General features: G+C 37.4%; 1 protein-coding gene across 1 annotated transcript in view; it reads right to left on the bottom strand.

The window, feature by feature from the left end:
- Positions 1-22,032, bottom strand: part of LOC118630561 (catenin alpha-2-like) — a 411,139-nt gene that overhangs the window by 252,831 nt on the left and 136,276 nt on the right. Inside the window, exon 2 of the mRNA XM_036262427.1 lies at positions 18,994-19,100. Coding sequence (XP_036118320.1) covers positions 18,994-19,095 — 102 coding nt within the window. The 5' untranslated portion in view covers positions 19,096-19,100. The remainder of the gene's footprint in view (positions 1-18,993; positions 19,101-22,032) is intronic.

The following is a 22,032-nucleotide window of genomic DNA, read 5'->3' as shown; positions in this document are numbered from 1 at the left end:
TACATTAGCCGTCTAATAGGAAAAATGGATGTTAAGTTATTAATTTGAATGTTAAGGAATCTGTTAGGTTATGTTTACATGTCAGTAAACAGTTGGTTTGGGCAAGGAGGAGGTAATGTAAACAAGAAAAGGTACTAAATCCTGCCTGTAAGAATACTTTATTCACCTCTGCTTGCTCCTGTTCTCTGTTTGAAGGTTAGGAGCTCATTCCTTCCCACACTTTCAATGTATTCCTTACTCTCTTCCCATTTCATTCGACACATTCTCTGTGGTTGATGTGGCAGTCAACTGACCATTTCAGTATTTTCCGCCCATGTTTCTCTCAGGAATTGCAGACCCACTTCTCATTCTAATTCACATTAGACCTTTTTTTTAATTTTTGTTTTTGTTTTTTTTATCCTCACCCGAGGACACTTTTTCCATTTTTTGTTCAGATAGAGCGGGAGGGAGAGAGAGGAAGAGAGAGAGAGAGAAACATCGATGTGAAGGGACACATCGAGTGGCTGCCACCCGCACAACCAACCAGGGCCGGGGACAAACTGCAACCGAGGTACATGCCCTTAGCGGGAACCGAACCCGGGTCTCTCTGTACCGCAGGCCGACGCTCTAACCGCTGAGCCAAACCGGCCAGGGCTAATTTTTTTTTTTTTAATCCTCACCGGAGGACATTTTTTGATATATTGTTCAGATAGAGTGGGAGGGAGGGAGGGAGGGAGAGGGGGAGAGGGGGAGGGGGAGAGAGAGAGAGAGAGAGAGAGAGAGAAACATCGACGTGAAAGGGACACATCAAGTGGTTGCCACCCACACAACCCAACCAGTGCCAGGGACAAACTGCAACCGAGGTACGTGCCCTTAGCGGGAACTGAACCCGGGTCTCTCTGGACCACAGGCCGACGCTCTAACTGCTGAGCCAAACCGGCCAGGGCCACATTAGACCTTTTATTATGGATCTGAGTCTCTCTTTTTTCAAAAAATGAAGAAAATAATACTGACTTTAACCAGGTTGGTGTAAATTCCTGGAAATACCTAGGATGTTATCAGGAACATAGCAACTACTCAAAAAACACTAGGACCTTTTTCCCTTTTCTCTTTAGAGGTTCTGAATTTTCTGTGGTCAGTTCCATATTACCGGAGAAGAGAGCCAACTCAAATGAGAGCAGAAAGACAAGCAAAGGCAAGATCGAAGGAAAGAAATTCAGCCAATTCAGTTCAGCAGCTTGGACCACTCCTATGTGCAAGCCCCAGAGCAGTACATGTGAAAAAGAAACCAGGAGTGGAGAGCTGAGCTTCAGTAAAACGTGTGGGAAACCTCACAACCCACCCTTTTTCATTAACAGCAAGAAATTAATAAATTTGGGCACTATGTAGAACACTCATTTATCTTTCACTTACAAAAAATGGAATTTGTTGTATTAGTATATCTAAAAAATCATGGTTTTTAACTAGAAATTATTGTAAGTAAATATTCTGGTGGAAGATAAGTTAGTTGAGTCATTATTAAATAGTTATCTTATACTTTAAAACCATAATGTTGTCCAGCCAGTGTGGCTCAGTGGTTGAGTGTTGACCCATGCACCAAGAGGTCGCTGGTTCGATTCCCAGTCAGGACACATGCCCAGGTTCTGGGCCTGATCCTCAGTGTGGGACATGCAGGAGGCGGCCAATCGATATTCTCTCTCATCGATGTTTCCATCTCTCTCTCCCTTACCCTTCTTCTCTCTAAAATCAATAAAGAAAAAATAATAATAATAAATAATAAATAAGTAAATAAATAAATAAATAAAATAATGTCTTACTACTTAATTTTTGTAGTCCTAAAATAAAAACAAGAGGACAGAAGTAGATGCTGCCTGTTAACTATGAGTATAGGACATTTATGTTAAACAAAGGTGAACGGATGCCCTGGTGAACTCAGTAGTTGTGACTTGCTGTAGTTGGTCGAAAAGAAAGAGGGCAACTGGACTCATCACAGCCCGTGATGGTGAGTGGGTGCCAAACACAAAAGACCCAGAGTGAGAGTAGTCACACTTACATCATATGCAATGATTTAATCTCAACAAAACACTATCAGTCACATTAATGTGAATTCGACGTTGTGTTTTTGTTTTTTGGGGGGTACTTATTTTATAAACTTGTTTATGACTAAACAGATGTGGGTACTTACTTGCACATTTATGCCACTTTACATTCATAAGGTTTGGGAGGATTTTGTTCTTATTATTTCTGTTTGTTTAAATGGGCTACATACATTACTCAAATTTCCAAATATGGCCAACACAGCTGGCCTTATAACAAAGAGAGTATCACTACCATCTGCTGGGAGATATCAAAATTTTGAACATAATCCCAAAAGAGAAATTAATTTAACTCCAGACTAACTAGTCAATTAAACTCCTATTTCAGAAGTACTCAACACAGTAACTGCCAAACAACCCACAGGACCTCAATGGGAAGAAGTACTTCCAACATAATAACTACTTTACTTATATGTATCTACTGTAAAAAATAGCTATTTAAGAAATGTTTATATGAAGGGATAAAGTTATATTTTTAAAACAATAAAATACTTTATAATCTTTCAATTAAATATTACTACATGTGATAAAGGTAAATTTGTAAATCAGAAGCTCATTACTTATCCTTAAATCTCTTTTTAATATATATTATTTTTCTTTAACAAGGAAAGATGGAGAGGTTTTAAATAAAGTTATGGTATTTTAGGTAATTCATTCATTCCAAAATCTTCTATTAAAAACCAATAAACTGAAACATTTTTTCATGCAAGAAAAGTATCAGCCAAAATTTAAAATGGAACTTGGTATAAAAATAATTAAATAACAAAAGTGAGAAAAATACTTAGAATTGGATAAACCATGCTATACATAAGACTGGTCAGAAAATTAAACACAATTAATGGAGCTCATATTATTTGCTTTTAACACATAGCAGTTTACTTTTCATACAGTTTTAATCCTTTGATAAAGATGCATGAATAACTTAATGTAACATTGTAGTATCACCATGGAAACCATCCAAATGTATTAATCTTTAAAACTCATGGTAGTTCTCAATGGTGATATTCTCTGGGCAGATGAAAAAGGGATGTAATGAGACTTTTATAATTTGAGTTCTTTGGCAAATTCATAGATAAAATAATATATTTTGTAAATTGTGTAAGAGAGTGTATGGTATAGCATAAAAAGGCACACACTAGTTTTGTTCTCACACTTTACTTCATTTCTGAGTTTTAGTTTATTTCTGGAATCATTTTCAGCTCTAAAAACTCCTGATTTTACATTAAAATCTCCAGATTCCCTGATTTTGAATGTACTAATAGATTTGACTACTGCTATGAGTCACAAGCACGTGACATTTTAAAAAAGGAATTACTATATAAAGGGGTAGAATATAAAGTGTTTTAATCCTTTTTAAAACGGAATTTTAAGTATATAAAGATCTAATTATTTAGTTTTTGAGATAATTAGTAACTGTTGAGGAAATTTTTAAAAAGTCTAATTGTAAAAGTCATTAGAACCTAACTATAGGGCCCCAAGGACATGAATCAAAATAATATTGAAAACGACTGAAGAGAGCTCCTTTTCTTAGAAGTTTCCTTCACCTTCAGGCCAATTTAGAACAGTTCATTAAGCAGCAGTAGTATTCTTTTATCAGATGCTTAGTGTTAATTCTTAAATTGCTGATTCATCTTTCTGTAAGAAAATAAGGAAGACAGGGAGGAGGGTGTCAATGGGGGAAAAAGGAGAAACATCTGTAAGAAAAACAAACTAATAATAAAATAAAATAAAATAAAATAAAGAAGACAATTCCAGCAAGTTTCTAGCCTAATGTGGTTATCTGAGCTGCGTTAGCTTCCTAAAATGGTTCAAGTTGAATTCCCAATCATTTCAGACTATTATACTTTAGTTGTCTTTGATTAAATGCAAAAGGCAAGTCATGTTTTAAAATTTAAATATGCATCATTTTTTTCTAAAAAAAAATCTAATAAATTTCTATGTTATACATGGTACCTATTTTCTAATAAATGAAAAGTGACTACTGTCAAGTAGTAAAGAACCCTGCATTAAGAGCAAATCCATATTACTACAACAGAGTCAGAAACCGCCCTAATCACTTTAATGCACCATCTCATATTATCCCTTCATTAATCTCTCAAGGTACAGATTATTATTATCTATAATTTACATTTGAGGGGAGATTATGTAATCCATTCAAGGTATCATCATAAATACTGCACTCAAAACCAAGCTTCCCTGATTCCAAAGCTGTGCATATATAATCTCTATTTCAATGAAAATAATTATAAAATTGTGCATTTGAAAAACTCGCCCTGGCCGGTTTGGCTCAGTGGTTAGAGCGTCCACCTGCGGTCCGGAGGGACCCGGGCTCAGTTCCCGCTGAGGGCATGTACCTCGGTTGCAGTTTGTCCCCGGCCCTGGTTGGTCGTGCGGGTAGCAGCCACTCGATGTGTCCCTTTCACATCGATGTTTCCCTCTCTCTCTCTTCCTCTCTCTCCCTCCCACTCTGTCTGTACAAAAAAATGGAAAAATGTCCTTGGATGAGGATTAAAAAAAAAATTTTGCCAAAACCAAGCTTCCCTGATTCCAAAGCTGTGCATATATAATCTCTATTTCAATGAAAATAATTATAAAATTGTGCATTTGAAAAACTCCAAAATTAATGTGCACTTTATGTATGAAAAATAACTGGTCTTTTAAGTTTTTTTTTTTTCAGGTATAAAATAATAATACAGTTGATCCTCAAACAACATGGGGGTTGGGAATTCCAGCCTCTCCTCCTGCAGTCAAAAATCCATGTATAAATTTTAACTTCCCCAAAACTTAAGTTGTCCCTATGTATCTGCAGGAGATATGCTCAAGTTCCCAATATAAAATGGCATAGATCAATGCTTACAGTTAGTTGGCCCTCCATATCCATAAAATTCCCACTATAGGTGGAAAAGAGTATAGGTATTTAGTAAAAAGAAATCCACATATAGGTTCACAGGTGTAATTCAAACCTGTGTTGTTCAAGAGTCAACTGTACTTTCTTGTTTTGATGTTCAGCTGATTTGAAAAGATAAAAACTTTTTACTTTTGTATATTTGTCTTGTATCTAGCCACTTAATCCCATAATCAATTAATTTTAATGGTATATAATCATATCATTAAAAAAAGGGGTTTTATTGCCCTGGCCCGTTTGGCTAAGCAGTTAGAGCGTCAGCCAGTAGACCAGAGAGTCCTGGGTTCAGTTCCCTCTAAGGGCACGTACCTCGATTGTAGTTTGTCCCTGGCCCCAGTTGGAGTCGTGTGGGTAGAAATGAGTTGATGTGTCTCTCTCACATCGATGTTTCTCTCTCTCTCTTCCTCCCTCTCTCTCCTCTGCTCTATCTGAAGATAAATGCAAAAATGTTCTCTGGTGAGGATAAAAAAAAAAAAAAAGAGAGAGAGTTTTATTTGTCCTATTCCAAGGTTTACATGGTACATTTCTTTATTTTAAAAGTTTGGCCCTATTTCTATTTAGGGTTTTTATTAGATATAACTGCAACATTCCAATAATGGTATATTGTGTAGAGCTACAGAAATATTTTTATTTATTTCCTAATAATAAGTTATCATTATATTATTATATTTCTTTAAAAATTCATATCTTGTCATATATATGCTGATCTCTTGTTATACTGCTAGATGCTACTTACTAGATTTTATGTAGTTTTTTTTTTCATTTTAATTCAGAAATGAGATAGACCCACTATTTTCCATTAAAGTTATGATTCTTTAAAAATGTTTGAGGAGTTGTCTATCTTTTCATTATTGAAACAGTAGTTTAAATAACGTTGTGATTATGAGTTCTATAAATGTCTGATAATTCAGCTATACATTCATCTGTTCTGATGCTTTGGATAACATCTTTAAACATATTTCTAATACTTATGTGGCTTATTTCAGTTTTGCACCCCGTTTTGGATAAATTTTGGCTATTTAAATTTTTCAAGGAAGTTACTCCCTTCCTCTATGTTTTCATGTTTCATTGGTGTGGAGTTGCATGTAACATTCTACTATGCTTCTTTTCTCTTGTTCCCAGAGTTATTTCTGCTTTGTCACTTATAATCTTACATATTCTTACTCAAAATGGTTTCCATAATTCGTGCCTTGAGAAATTTTTATTACCTATTTCAATGAAAATCAAATATTGATTTAATTTAACCCTTTTATTGTTTGTATTCTATTTTACCGATTCCAGTTTATTGTTATTAAATTGTTGTTATTAAATTGTTGTTATTATTGTTATTTATTGTTATGTTTTCTTAGGTCCTCTTAATGTCTTTTGTTAATTTCTTAACATAAATACTTAGTTTATTTTTATCTTTTTTCTTAAATAACAAAGAATTTAAGGCAAAAATCTCTACAGAGCACAGCTTTTACTGGGTGTGAATATTTTGTTAGGAAGAGATCACCTTTTTTATTAACATATTACTTTGAAATTTTTCTTTGGTTCTAAGAGTTATTTGAGAGTCTATCTTGATTAGAGCATCATCCCCATACACCAAGGCTGCAGGTTCAATCCCCGGGCAGAACACATACAAGTATCAACCAATGAATGCATGAATAAGTAGAGGAACAAATCAATGTTTCTCTCTCTCTCTCTCTCTCTCTCTCTCTCTCTCTCTCTCCCTCACCCTTTTCTCCCTAAAATAAATTTAAAGAATCTCTCTTAATTTCCTATTTTTAAAAATTTTTTTCTAATAAAGTTGCCCAGTAAAGTGTTTTAATTTCCTAGTAATTAGTATTATGGAATATGGCCTAATACAAAACTTCAACTTTCTGAATTAAAAAAATAATAATTCAGGCATCTTTCCCAAAGACTAAATTTCCGAAGCTAAATCTCTCCTAAACTAAAATTTTGTGATTTCTAAAATGTATTAAGTGTTGAGAAAAAATCTTGCCATTTTGACATCATAATACAAATATGCAACCTCATATACATTACAATTGAAATTAGGAAAAGTTTTATTGGCTATTTTAAATACTTAAAAACAATAAATTCTTGGTGTCACTTTCTTATGACAGTGAATACATTTTCCTCAGAACCCCTTAACTTCTGATGTTTATTACTTCCCTTATCCATCCTTCTCAGACACTTCAGGAAAGCTACAGGCATATTGTGTCATGAATATTAATATAAACTTTATTCAGAATTCCAAAATGGTGGTGGAGTGAATGGAAGATACGTAGACCATCTCCGAGGACCAAACTGGAATTACAACAAAAATAAAGACAAATCGTCAGGACAAAGCAACAGAAAAGCAGCTTGGAGGACCACATAGCCAGGGATACTAACTCAATCCTGGTAGGCTTAAGGAGGCACGAGAGGGGAGCTGGGGGCCCATAGACAGCAGTGGCCTTAGCAGTGAGCAGTGGTCTCAGGGTTAAATTCCCAAGCGACTCCACAGAGCAGAGCCAGGAAAGATGCTAAAATAGCCACAGCCACTCACCTTGGGCTCCAGCAGAAGAAGGGTGGACTGGACTGGAACTATGTGGGGACACTCGGGATCTGGAGGGGGTTCAGAGCTTTTGCTGAGTTGCTGCACCCAGGGTGATGGCCATCTTACTCATTCCTAAGGCTCTGGGGAGAGGCGATGGTCTCTCCCTAAAAGATTCAACACCACCCGCTGGGCATTGAAATTCAAATTGAGGCCTGTTAACAACCAGCATCTGCCCCATCCTCCTTAAATCTTATGCTGAACACCTGAGGAAGTTTTTCATTCAACTGAGAAGCCAAGGCTCTTCAAGTAACCACTACTGATAGCCTCCAGGCAAAAAGCTAGAGGATAATTACACCATTCCTGGGCTAGCAACTCTAACCAGGAAAGTAAAACATGAGAGTGGTGTTTAACGTGGGTCCTCCCTGGCTCATTCAAATCCAGGAGAGGGAGCCACAAACAGCAGAACACCAACACCCACAGAGAAAACTTGGCAGGCTCCAAAACCAACTGTAATAGCCAAAATGGTGAAACAAAGAAACAAAAGCCAAATGAAAGAACAAGAGACCTCTACCAAAGATGAGAAAAATGAGGTGCAGTTAAGCAAGGTAACAGAAATAGAATTCAGGACCGACCATGATCTTGAGGAAGCTCAACAGCATGTGTAAGGACACGAGCACCATGAGTAAAGAGATAGAAATATTGAAAATCAACCAGTTGGAAATTAAAAACCACCAAGAAGAAATGAAGAATGACATATCAGAAATAAAGAATACATCGAAAGATCTAAACAGCAGAGTAGAGGACGTGGAGGACCAGATTAGTGAACTGGAAGACAGGGTAGAAAAAAATCAACCAATCAGAAAACCAGAAGGAAAAAACAATCGAAAACCAGGAAGACAGCTTAAGAGAACTGTGGGACAACTGGAAACGTAGTAACATTCACATCATAGGAGTCTCCGAAGAACAAGAAAATGGGCAAGTGTTAGAGAATATATTTGAAGAAAGAGTGACAGAAAACTTCCCTAATTTGGTGAAGGAAAAAGGCATTCAAGTTCAAGAAGAACAGAGAGCCCCAAGTAAGCAGAACCCAAACAGGCCCACACCAAGACACATAATAATCAAAATGCCAAAAATTCAAGACAAAGAGAGAATCCTAAAAGCAGCAAGAGATAAGCAACAGGTTACCTACAAAGGAAACCCCATAAGGCTCTCAGCTGACTTTCCAGAAGAAACACTACAGGCCAGAAGGAAATGGCATGAGTTAATCAAGGTCATGAAAAACAAGGATCTGAATCCAAGACTACTCTACCCAGCACTCAAAATAGAAGGACAAATAAAAAGATTCCCAGACCAAAAAAAAAAAAAAAAAAAAAAGGCTAAGGGAATACATTAGCACCAAACCAGTACTGCAAGAACTGTTAAAAGAAATGCTATAATTCGCAGGAGAAATAGGAAGAAAACTAGAACCACACTAAACAAAAATGGCAGTAAATAATTACATATCAATAATCACCTTAAATGTAAATGGATTGAATGCTCCGATAAAAAGACACAGAGTAGCTGATTGGATGAGAAAGCATGACTCATCTAAATGTTGTTTACAAGAGACCCACCTCACAACAAAACACTCACAAAGGTTGAAAGTGAAGGGATGGAAAAATATCTTCCAAGCAAATGGAAAGGAAAAAAAAGCTGGGGTAGCAATACTCATATCTGATAAAATAGATTTCAAAATGAAGGCCATAACTACAGACAAAGAAGGCCACTACATAATATTGAAAGGATCTATCACACAGGAGATTATGACCTTGGTAAACATATATGCACCCAATATAGGAGCACCGAAATATATTAAAAATCTTCTGGCAGATTTCAAAGGAGAAATCGATAGCAATACAATCATACCAGGGGACTTCAACACCCTGCTGACATCACTGGACAGATCCTCTAGACAAAAAATCAGAAGGAAACAGACCCTAAATGAAGCACTAGATCAAATGAATTTAACAGATATCTACAGAGGATTACACCCCAAAACTACAGAATTAACATTCTTCTCAAGTGCACATGAGAGATTCTCAAAGATAGACCACATGTTAAAATACAAACTAAGTCTTTACAAGTTCAAGAATGTTGAGATCATATCAAGCATCTTCTCAGACCACAATGGCATGAAACTAGAAATTAATTGCAACAAGAACATGCAAAGATATTGGAACATATGGAGGCTAAAAAGCATGTTATTAAACAATAAATGGGTTACCGAGGACATCAAGGAAGAAATTAAAAACTTCCTGGAAACCAATGAAAATGAACACACAACAACACAAAATCTATGGGAATGCAGCAAAAGCAGTTCTGAGATAGAAGTTCATACCACTACAAGCCTACATCAAGAAAAAAGAAAAATCTCAAATAGACTATCTAACCTCACAACTTAAAGAACTAGAGAGCAAACAACAAGAAAACCCCTGAGCAAGGAGAAGGAAGGAAGGAAATAGTAAAGAGCAGAGCACAAATAAATGACATAGAGTCCAAAAAAACAATTCAAGGATCAATGAAACAAAGAGCTGGTTTTTTGAAAAGATAAACAAAATTGATGGACACTTAGCTAGACTCACCAAGAAACAAAGAGCAAGAACTCAAATACATAAATCAGAAATGAAAGAGGAGAAGTAACAACTGACACCACACAAATACAAAAGATCTTTAACAAGTACTATGAAGAATTATATGGCAACATATTTGACAATCTAAGCAAAATGGACAAATTTCTAGAAATACATAGTCTCCCAAAACTGGACTGGGAAGAGACAGAGAAAACGTGAACAGACCAATAACAACTAAGGAAATTGAAGAGGTAATCAAGACTCTCCCAGCAAACAAAAACCCAGGCCTGGATACCTTCATGGGGGAGTTTTACCGAACATTCAAAGAAGAATTAATGCCCATTCTCCTCCCACTATTTCAAAAAATTCAAGAAGAAGGAAGACTTCCAAACTCGTTTTATGAGGCCAGCATAATTCTAATTCCAAAACCAGGAAAAGGCATTACAAAGAAAGAAAACTACAGGCCAATATCCCTGATGAACATAGATGCCAAAATCCTGAACAAAACATTAGCAAATGAATCCAGCAATACATAAAAAAAAAATTATTCACCATGACCAAGTGGGATTCATCCCAGCAATGCAAGTCTGGTACAATATTCGCAAATCAATAAATGTGATACACCACATAAACAAAATGAAGAATAAAAACCACATGATAATGTCAATAGATGCTGAAAAAGCCTTCAACAAAATTCAGCATCCATTTCTGATAAAAATGCTCAGCAATGTGGGAAGAGAGATCATATCTCAACATAATAAAGGCCATATATAAAAGACCTACAGCCAACATCATACTCAATGGGCAAAAACTAAAAGCATTTCCCTTAAGAACAGGAACAAGGCAAGGATGCCCACTTTTGCCACTCTTATTTAACATAGTACTGAAGTTTTAGCCACAGCAGACAGGAAGAAAACATAAAAGGGATCCAAATTTGAAAGGAGGCAGTGAAACTGGCATTATTTGCAGATGACATGATACTATACGTAGAAAACCCTAAAGATTCCATCAAAAATTTACTAGACTTAATAAATGAATTTGGAAAAGTAGCAGGATACAAATTTAACATCAAGAAATCGATGGAATTCTTATACACCAATGATGAACTCACAGAAAGAGAAACTAAGAAAACAATCCCATTTACCATTGCAGCAAAAAAATTAAGACACACAGGAATAAACTTAACTAAGGAAATAAAGGACCTATTTGCAGAAAACTACTGGTCATTGAAGAAATAAATGGGGGAAGATAGAAGAAAGTGGAAGCACATACCTTGTTCATGAATTAGAAGAATTAACATCATTAAAATGTCCATACTTCTCAAAGCAATCTGTAGATTCAATGCAATCCCCATTAAAATACCAACGACATACTTCACAGAACTAGAACAAATACTTCAAAAGTTCATACGAAATCAAAAAAGACCTCGAATAGCCACAGTAATCTTGAAAAGGAAGAACAAAGAGGGATCACACTACCAGGTTTCAGGTTATACTACAAAGCCACTGTAATCAAAACAGCCTAGTACTGGCACAAGAACAGGCATATAGACCAGTGGAACAGAACAGAGAACCCAGAAATAGACTCAAGGCAATATGCCCAATTAATATTTGACAAAGGTGGCAAGAGTATACAGTGGAGTAAAGACAGCCTCTTTAATAAATGGTGTTCGGAAAATTGGACAGCTACATGCAAAAAAATGAAAATAGACCATCAACTTACACCATACTCAAGAATAAACTCAAAATGGATAAAAGACTTAAATGTGACTCATGAATTCATATGAAACCTAAAAGACACTGTAGGCAACAAAATTTCAGACATCATACACAGCAGAATTTTCACTGATAGATCACCTAAGGCAATAGAAACAAAGGAGAAAATGAACACATGGGACTACATCAAACTCAAAAGCTTTTGTACAGAAAAACATACAATCATCAAAATGGAAAGGCAACACACTGTATGGGAGAGCATAATTGCCAATGATATATCAGATAAGTGGTTAATTTCCAATATATATAGAGTGCTCATACAGCTCAACAAAAGGAAGACAAAAAACCCAATTAAAAAATGGGCAGAGGAACTAAATAAACACCTCTCCAAACAGGACATACACATGGCTAAGAGACATATGAAGAAATGCTCAACATCACTAATCATCAGAGAGATGCAAATTAAAACAACAATGAGCTATCACTTCACACCTGTCAGAATAGCCACCATCAACAAATCATCAAACAGCAGGTGTTGGTGAGGGTGTGGAGAAAAGGGGACTCTAGTACACTCCTGGTGGGAATGCAGACTGGTTCAGCCACTATGGAAAACAATATGGTGTTACCTCAAAAAATTAAAAATTGAACTTCCATTTGACTCAGTGATCCCACTTCTAGGAATATACCCTAAGAAGCCTGAAACACCAATCAGAAAGAATATATGTACCTTCATGTTTGTAGCAGCACTATTTACAATAGCTAAGATCTGGAAACAGCCCAAATGTTCATCAGTAGACGAAGGGATAAAAAAGCGTTGGTGCATATACACAATGGAGTACTATGCAGCTGTAAGAAAGAAAGATCTCTTCTCCTTTGAGATGACATAGAGGGACCTGGAAAGTGTCATCCTAAGTGAAACAAGCCAAACAGAGAAAGACAAGTATAATATAATCTCACTTATTTGTGGAATATAATGAATATAGTCTGAGGAATGGGGTAGTGCCAGAAATGTAAAAGTGGGGTACAGACTGACAACCCCCAGAAGAGGGGTTAGTAGGGGAGAGGTAAACCACAGAACTTATATGCATGTGTGCATGAACAATGAACATGGACAACAAAGCTAGGGACAGGGCCAGGAGGGAGGGGGAGGGGGAATCAGTGGGGGGGAAAAGGAGAAATATCTGTAACAAAAATAAATGAATTAATTAAAAATAATTAAATAAAAAATAAAAGGCTGAAGGCTATAGAAAAAAAACTTTATTCAATTAATAGTGTTTTGTGTGTATGTGTGGGTGTGTGGGTGTGTGTGATACAAATAGAAGCTTGGTTTAATTTTCTCTCAGTCCACATTTTTTGTTAAATGTTGACCATCGAGTTTATATCTAATATTTTCTTATCTTTCACTTTTTATTCATATATCCTCCAAGGATCATCACATAAGGTCGCATTTCAGGGGAGGGAATGTGTAGTCTTGATAGCACAGCCATTATATGATAGAAAAATAATATAGAGAGACGCTGTCTTAATCACATTTTTGAAAGAATGATCCTTTTTTAAAGAATAGTTTATTGATTTTTAGAGAGAGAGGGAGGGAGAGGTAAAGAAACATTGACATGAGAATGCAACATTGACTGGCTGCCTCCTGCAAATCCCCTACCAAACATCAACCTTGCATGTGCCCTTGACCGGAAATAGAACTCAAAACTTCCTGCTGCATGGGATGTCACCCAACCAAATGAACCATACTGGTCAGTGCAAGAATTATATTTTTAAATCAGGGTAGAAACACTAGGTAGAAACCATATAGACATTAAGAAATGGAAGGATGTTAAAATCAGTTACAATGCTGAGTCACTGTGTAAAATTCAGTTAGAGTTTTAAGCATTCTATTGCATCAAGTGAATGAATATGAATTAGCTTACTGTCCTGACTACTAATAAATATTTTAATGCATTGTCTTCATCTGACAGAAAACTTCTGGATAATAACGATGAAAAATATATGGAGAAGACAAGTTTTGACTGTAATCTTAGACGTGTTATTCTTTAGATGAGCCAAAAACAAAAGTATAAATATACTTAAAAAAATTAAGACATAAAGTTTTCTGTGTAATATTGTGCTTGCCCCGGCCATATTCACTCACATCCTTCTCTCTATGCAATATAGGTTTATGGCTAGTATGAGTTTAACTCTATAACCGTAAAAAAAAAAAAAAAAAAAAAGTGGTAACTATATTTACTCACATTACTTTATACTAGGCATGATGTTTCAATCATTGTGACTCATGATCTGTATGAGAAGGATTAAATATATTGACATGAAATATGAAGTGAAAATTCTGAGGCTGGAAAAAGGCAGTCTGCTTTTAACTGGGCTGACGAACCTACCAGACCCTTCAGACTCCAGAAGCCCGCCTGAACCAGTCTTTCTCAAGCTATCTATGTTAAAAGGCCACTTCTTTGTTATTCCAATAACTTACAAACAAAAATTTTCATAAAACAGAACAAAGTAAGTAATATTTAAAATTTTAAATAGAACTCCAAATTTTATTTGAGTCAACAGACATAAAATTATTCTGTAAAACTGAATAAACTACAATTTTCAAAGCACTTACTCTTAATTTCTGTGCTTATTGCAGATCAATAACAAACAATTCATGGATCAAGTTTAGTCCACAGATTACAATCCATGTAGCTGACATATTCCCAAATCTAAGAGCCTATCAGAATTAGCTGTTTCTTTAAGAAAATATTATAGAGCTAACGAACATCATAATCAATTTGAAAAATGTGCATAAATCGAATGTCATGTTTCAACAATTACATACAAAAAAATGTCCACTTCCTAAGAAGCCTGAAACATCATCAGAAAGAATATATGTACCCCTATGTTCATAGCAACACTGTTTACAATTTCTAAGATCTGGAAACAACCCAAGTGTCCATCAATAGATGAGTGGATAAAAAAAGCTGTGGTACATTTACACAATGGAATACTATGCAACTGTAAGAAAGAAAGATCTCTTGTCCTTTGAGATGACATAGAGGGACCTGGATAGTACTACGTTAAATGAAATAATCCAATCAGAGTGAAAAATACCGTGTGATCCCACTTATTTGTGGAATATAATGAACAAAATAAGCTGATAAACAAAATAGACCCAGAGACATAGAAAGGAGACTGACAAACCTCAGAAGAGGGGGTGGAGGGCAGGGATGAGATAACACAAAGAACTTATGTGCATATATGTGTAACCAATGGACATAAACAAAAATGCTTGGGGGGTGCGGGATCGGGAGGAGGGTATGGGGGGGGGGAGAAATATCTATAACAAAAAATTAATTAATTAATTAAAAATAAAGTGTCCACATCCTAATCCTTAGAACTTGTGACTATGTTACCTTAAATGACAAAAGGGACTGTGCAGGTCTGATTAAGTAAAAGATCACGAGCTAGAGAGAGAGTATTTTAGAAGATATGGGTGGTCCCAATGTAGTCAAAAGGATCCTCAGGCGAGAATCAGAGGGTAGATGAGAGGGGAGAGGCTGAAGTCAGAAATGGAGACTCCAGGGGCTATGCTACTAGCTGTCACTGGAGGAAAGCACCTCAGCCAAGGATCCTGGGTGTACTCCAGAAGCCGAAAAAGGCAAGGAGCTTCCTCCTTCAAAACCCAGCCCTACCAACACCTTGATTTTAGAGCTTCTGACCCCTAGTTCTGTATAATTAATTTGTGTTGCTTTAAGCTAGTAAAATTGTGGTAATTTGTTGCTGCAGAAACTGGAAAATATAGATTTGGGTTCTGGGAAGCAGGTGCTGCTATAACAAATACCTAAAATATGAATGTGGCCTTGGAATTGATCGTGGGCAAAGGCTAGAAAGATTTTTGTGAATCATGATAGAAAAATCCTAGATTGTCTTGAGCAGACTGTTAGTGAAAAGATAGATGTTGAAGGCCCTGCTGGTGAGAAGCATAATAGAAACAGTCTATATTGTCTTCAAGAATATCTAAATCATTATGGACAGACTGTTAGCAGAAATACAAATGTTAAAGGAGATGCTGGTGAGGGTTCAAAAGGAAATGAGGGACATGCTGCAGGTATACCTCAGAGAGATTGCAGTTCAGTTCCAGATCACCGAAATAAAGCATGTATTTCAATAAAGGGAATGTTGCAATAAAGTAAATCACACAAAGCCTTTTGTTTCCCAGTGCATATAAAGTTATATTTATACTATAATGTGGTCTATTAAGTGCAAAGTAACATTATGTCTATATAAACAATATACACACCTTTATTAAAACTAACTTTATTGAGCCCACCTGGTGTGGCTCAGTGGTTGAGTGTCGACTCATGCACAAGGAGGTTACTGGTTTGATTCCTGGTCGGGGCACATGCCCAGCTTCTGGGCCCAATCCCTTGTGAGGGGCACGCACAAGGTGGTCCATCGATGTTCTCTCTCATCAATGTTTCTATCTCTCTCTCCCTCTCCTTTCCTCTCTCTCTAAAGTCAATACAGAAAAAAAATTTAAATAAATGACTTTATTGAGTCCTAGCTGGGTGGCTCAGTTGGTTGGAGCATCGTCCCATACACCACAAGGTTGTGGGTTCGATTCTGGGTCAGGTCACCTATCTAGGTTGCAGTTTGATCCCCAGTCCAGGTGTGTATGGGAGGCAATTGATGTTTCTCACATCGATGTTTCTCTTTCTCTCTCTCTCACTCTCCCTTCCTACCTTCCCCTCTCTCTCTTAAATCAATAAAAATATATCCTCAAGTGAGGATAAAAAAAATACTTTATTGATAAAAATGTTAACAATCATCTGAGCCTTCAGCGCATCATTATTCTTGGTGGTGGGGTTTTACCTTCAACTTATAAAACACACAGTATCTACAAGTGCAATCAAGTGAAGTCCGATCAAACCCAGTACTGGAAACTGGAGGAAAGGAAGCCTTTACGATAGAACGGCAGAAAGCTTAGCTCAATTGTTTCCTACAGTTACGTGGGAATCAGAATTATCAGGGATAAACCAGGTTATTTAGCCGAGGAGATTTCCAAAGTGTTGAAGAAGTGGCCCAGTTTCTTCATCTTGCTCATGGTAAAATGTGAGAGGAGAGACTTAAATGGGGGTGGGGGAGTGGGGGATGATGCTTTGGACAAGTCTCAGACTGTGAAGATTGCAAAGAGTACTAAAATGAGAAGACTCACTTCTAGGAATGCAATGAAAGCCAAATGTGTCTGATCACTGTTTGGCTAGTTCCTTGCAAGGTTTAAAAGCTCAGAACATTTTGTCATGCGGAACGCTCTTTGAAGAGACTCAGACATTTCAGCAGAAATCAAAAAGGAAAAAAGGAGTTGAGCTCATCCAGGAAAGTTCTGTGATGTAGCCTGTTTTTCTAATAGAGTGAATCTGTATGGAGAGACATACAGGGGAGAACCACAAGTTTTTTAAAGAATGTTATATGAGTAGATGGAATCACTACCAGTTTGGACTGAAAGAGACAGAGAAAGAATGAAATTCATAATGGCTACTGGTCTGTCAAAACTGCAAAGACAGCTGAAAATGTGTGCTACCCTTTATGAATAAGTAATGATACTTCATAGGATGGAGAACCAGTCCCGGGGGGCAGAGCTTCAGGCCACAGAGAAGTACTCTCAAGCATTGAAATCTGGAGTTTGCACAGTTGGAGTTCCAAATTCCCTAGATGAGTAACCCTTCCACGTTTGGCCTTTTTAAATGGGAGTGACTATGACGATTATCATTTACCTGTCCCACCAATGCCTTTTGGAAGCATATAATTTGTTATCTAGTTTCACAGGTACCCAGAGAGAGATAAATTAGACTGGAGGAGGGATTATTACCAGTACCTTACCCATACCTAATTTAGATGATTTAGATGAGATTAAAATTTTAAGCTGATGAATTTAGATTTGATTTTGGATTTGAGATGATGCTATAGTAGGTTGAGACTTTTGGGGATCTGGAGATGTGGTAATATTCTTTACATGTGGAAGGAATGTGAATTTGTAGGGGGCAGAAGGCAGACTATAATAAACTGCATAATGACCCCCAAAGATGTCCATGTCTTAAGTCCTAGAAACTGTGACTACGCTACCTTAAATGACAAAGGAGACTTTTCAGATGTGATTTGGTTAAGGATCTTATGAAGAGCAGATTATTCTGGAGCATCTGAGTGGGTCCGATGCAATCACGAGGATCCTTATAATAGGGAAGGGGGAGGAGGCATGAGGACAAAATCATAGGTCAGAGTCAGAGACAGATTTAAAAATGCTACATTGCTGGCTTTAAATATGGAGGAAGCAGCCAGAGAAGGTATGTGGTCTGTAGAGACTAGAAGAGGCAAGAACATGGATTTTCTGCTAGATCCTCCAGTTGAAACACATCTCTGCCCACACCTTGACTTTAGGACTTTTCACCTCCAGAACCATAAGAAAATAATCTGTGATGCTCTAAGTCACGAGCTTTATTTTACTTTGCTAAAACAGCTATAGAAAGCATATACAAAGGGCCTCTGCTTAATTTAGGATATTTCTCTACAAATATACCATAAAAATCTTGAATTTTTCCATTCATGTCTTTCTGAGTTAACACAGCAAAGAATATTCTTCACAAGACACTAAAGTTAATTTTTACAATTTGAAAATCCTGAGAATGGTTTTTCAGTTGACAGTCATCTCGTCACCTTGTGACAACACAAAAAAACGGAACATGTCATCCTCCCAACATGATGTAGTCTCCCTTGTAAACGAAAGAAGTAATTCAGAAAATCATCTGTGCTCTGCCACAGTCTATACAGGTCTTCCACACTGTGCATTAGCAACCGAAAGTATGCTAAGAAGGATTTAGACTTTGAATCCATTACTTCAAGTGAGAGTTCCCTTCACCAAGTTCCCCCTCTTTAATTATCTCATCAACTTAATTTTAAAACTCATGTGAAGAGATTTTTTAAAAGGCACTTGAAATCTTATTGGGCAATAAAATTGTCCATATTTCAGAAAGTAATATACATTAAGTAACCAGCATGACAGCATGGTTTATTCACTCTTAAGGATTTCTAAGTTCTACGGAGAGTCGTGATAGGAATGGGCACCTGTCAAAGTAGGGACATACACACCTGTCACAATAAAGTGCTTTAGCACATCCCTTACCTGTGTGACAAGTGGCTCCAGCAGCCTCTCCACTGTTAGTGTCCGGATCTCCAAACTTTTGGGGTCCCATTTTAAAATGATAGGTGAAGTTGCCGAAGTCATGCTCCCTGTGGAAACACATGTTGTCAGTTAGAATTAATGATCACTGAATGAACCTGTTACCTTGGGGATTCAAAATGAATAATTCACCAAAACTCAGAACACACTTGAGGATGATCTGTCTGGTCCAAAGTCGTCAAGTTACAAATGGAGAAATCAGAAGCAGAACAGTGTAAGGTGGTGATGTTGGAATCAGACTAGAAACTGAAGGTTCCTGGAGACAACCGTATACATGAGACACACTCTTGGACCTGACACTGAACTATTTCACTCATCCAGAATTTAGTACACATATCCATGCGTATTACATGCTAGAGAAGACCTTGACCTTGTCCTGCAGCAACTTATGGTTTCAAGGTAAAGACCACCAAGGCAGGCGACAGCTTTGCCTCAGTCAGTGTGACCCACGTTGTAATCAAGGAACACAGAGAGGGATGAGGGAGAACGGAGGAAAAGATACCAAAGTCACTCCGAGGAGACCAAAACTTTCAGGAAGTAATGTAAATCCATCATGATCACCAGATGAGGGACCCCATGTCATAACAAGAGGCGGATACAAAGTTATGATTCCTTCATTTCATAACTGGCCACTGGCAATATTCCATACCCCGTGGCAGCTGAGTTTCACTCTCCTAAATAGGAAGGATGCCTCACGAACTGGCAATGGTTTGGAAATAGGTTGCCGCTCTTTAATTGCTCCCTGAGTACCTGCTGCATTTACATTCTTGTTTCATAAATTTCGTGTCTGCTAAGGTTATTCAATTCATTCTAAAGCAATCCTCTCCTAAGAACCACTCATATGCAGGTAGAAGCTTTCCACACATCAAGCACAAAATATGATCCTGGCCTCAACAGAATGAATTATGCATTCAATCAGGGGCGTGCTTCTCATTGAGAAATTGGCAGCTCTATGCTAAATATATTTCAACTAGCCACTGGACATGCAACCTTAGATTGTACACACGGAAGCTGAATCATGTGCTTTAAGACCATCATAAATCAAACTGTTCACAGCTGTTCTCTTCATTTGAATCAATGTCTACACTCAATTCCATCCTTATAAATCAATACAGAGGATCATTTCTATTAGAATTAACACTACAAAGAAGGCCCATCACAATAGGCACATGCCTCTTTACCGCCCGGCTACAGCAAATCCTTTTGCAAAGAGACCCAACAAATTTGCTTCAGGGGGAAAAAAAAAGGCGAGGACACAGCCTGCTGGTATTTTATCTCTCTCTCCAAATGCCATGTTTTAAATAAATGGAGGGTAGCAATCCAACCTACAGACCGATTTAGACTTGAGTTCCTTCACAACTACAATAGTTGGCACTGATATGCTGCCTGTCCTCCAAAAAAACCTAAAAATACTTTGCAGATTTCCCATTCACACTTCCAACTGCTATCTAGCAGCTCTGACGTGCACCCAATTCTGCTGCTGGCCAGCACACCTTCCTGGGCTGTGGCAGGATGAAGATGCCATGCTTGATGAAGCCAGACCTAACTAAGTAATCTTGCTCCAGTATTTATGACAGTTACTGCAAGCTCCTGGAGAAGGTCCCTGAAAATCTTTATTGAGCTCTGATGGAAGAATGTGTGGCATGATAAGGATGATGCACAAGGAAGTCCTGCAGGAAAGCTGGGTCAGTAGGTGTGCAAGCATGTTGACATGATAGTGAAAGAGGCTGGGTAAGACTGTTGAGAACTGCCATTGCTACATGGGTGTGCTGAGGTGTGTAATCTGGTAGACCAAGGAAGACATTCAAAATCTCTCATGGATGCTCCAATGCATACCTGTAAATCAATGACTCGAATAAAAAAAAAAAATGCAGAGGTGAGTAACAAAAAATCTGGGGCAATCACACCAGAGACACGAATCTAGCAGGCCACAAGCAGAAATCAAGCAGAAATAAGAGACAGTGAAGAAAGACCGTGAGCCAGTTCTGAGCCAAGACACAGAGTTAGACAGAGTCCTGAGCTCTGAAGGTCACAGAGGCCTTATAAATCTAAAAAGGAAAGGACAAGAGTTGCCAGGAAAATCACTTCACTTAATTCATTCCTGTGGGGATCAATCTTTTCAGCCCCTTCTTGTGACACAGATAAAATTCAATAGCAAAAGCCAAGGAAAAGTTGTATGGTATTAATCTGTTGAAGGGGAAAACCTAATCATAGAAACTGTACATTTAAAGGCATTTTCTCTAGTCATGCCGTTTGGGATATGGTTTGGACTAAAACTAGGATTCTCTCTCTACCCCATTTGTTTTTAAACAGGGTATCACATTAATATGCAAATTAGCAAACACCAAAATTATAGGGTGGAGGGGGGACTGCAAAATCTCTACCTCTAAACCCAAAAGGTTTGACATCTAAGAGTCCTATTGAATTGCTTCTGAGGAACATCTTAGCCTCATGTCAGCGACTGAGCATGAGGTGGAGGAAGGTGAGAACCTCCTTAGGCTGCGATATTTGAGCTGGTATAACATAATCCTTGCAATCTGTTGTTTCTAGAAAAAGCATTTTTTGTCTTCTTTGGGCACACTTGATCGATTTCTACTGTATGTTAGACCTTGTACTAGAAATATTTCTCCATCAAAGCCTTTAGCCCATTGAAATTGCATAAAAACATTATAAAACTGATTCCTTTCCAGGATAGGGATTATAAACATAGTCTTCTAGATGAACTCACTGGTGATCTTTGCTTCCAGAGTGCAAATAAGGACAAAGGACAGACAAGAAGAGAAAACTCGCCAGGTACCCGCTACAGCAAAGAAATGGGGGCAATTGTAGTCAGTAAGTAGAAATGACACTTTGGTATATGGCCCCTGTGACAAGCATACACAAGATCACTGACTCCCAGCCAAGGATGTCATCCCATTTATACTTTCAATATTTATACATTATGACGGGCGAGGAAACACATTGGCTTTTAAGGCAGATCGG

The sequence above is a fragment of the Molossus molossus genome, unplaced genomic scaffold, assembly GCF_014108415.1.
Source record: "Molossus molossus isolate mMolMol1 unplaced genomic scaffold, mMolMol1.p scaffold_m16_p_15, whole genome shotgun sequence".
In the NCBI taxonomy this organism is placed as follows: Eukaryota; Metazoa; Chordata; class Mammalia; order Chiroptera; family Molossidae; genus Molossus; species Molossus molossus.
The sequence above is the reverse complement of the archived record's forward strand: the minus strand, read 5'-3'. Positions and strand labels throughout refer to the sequence as shown.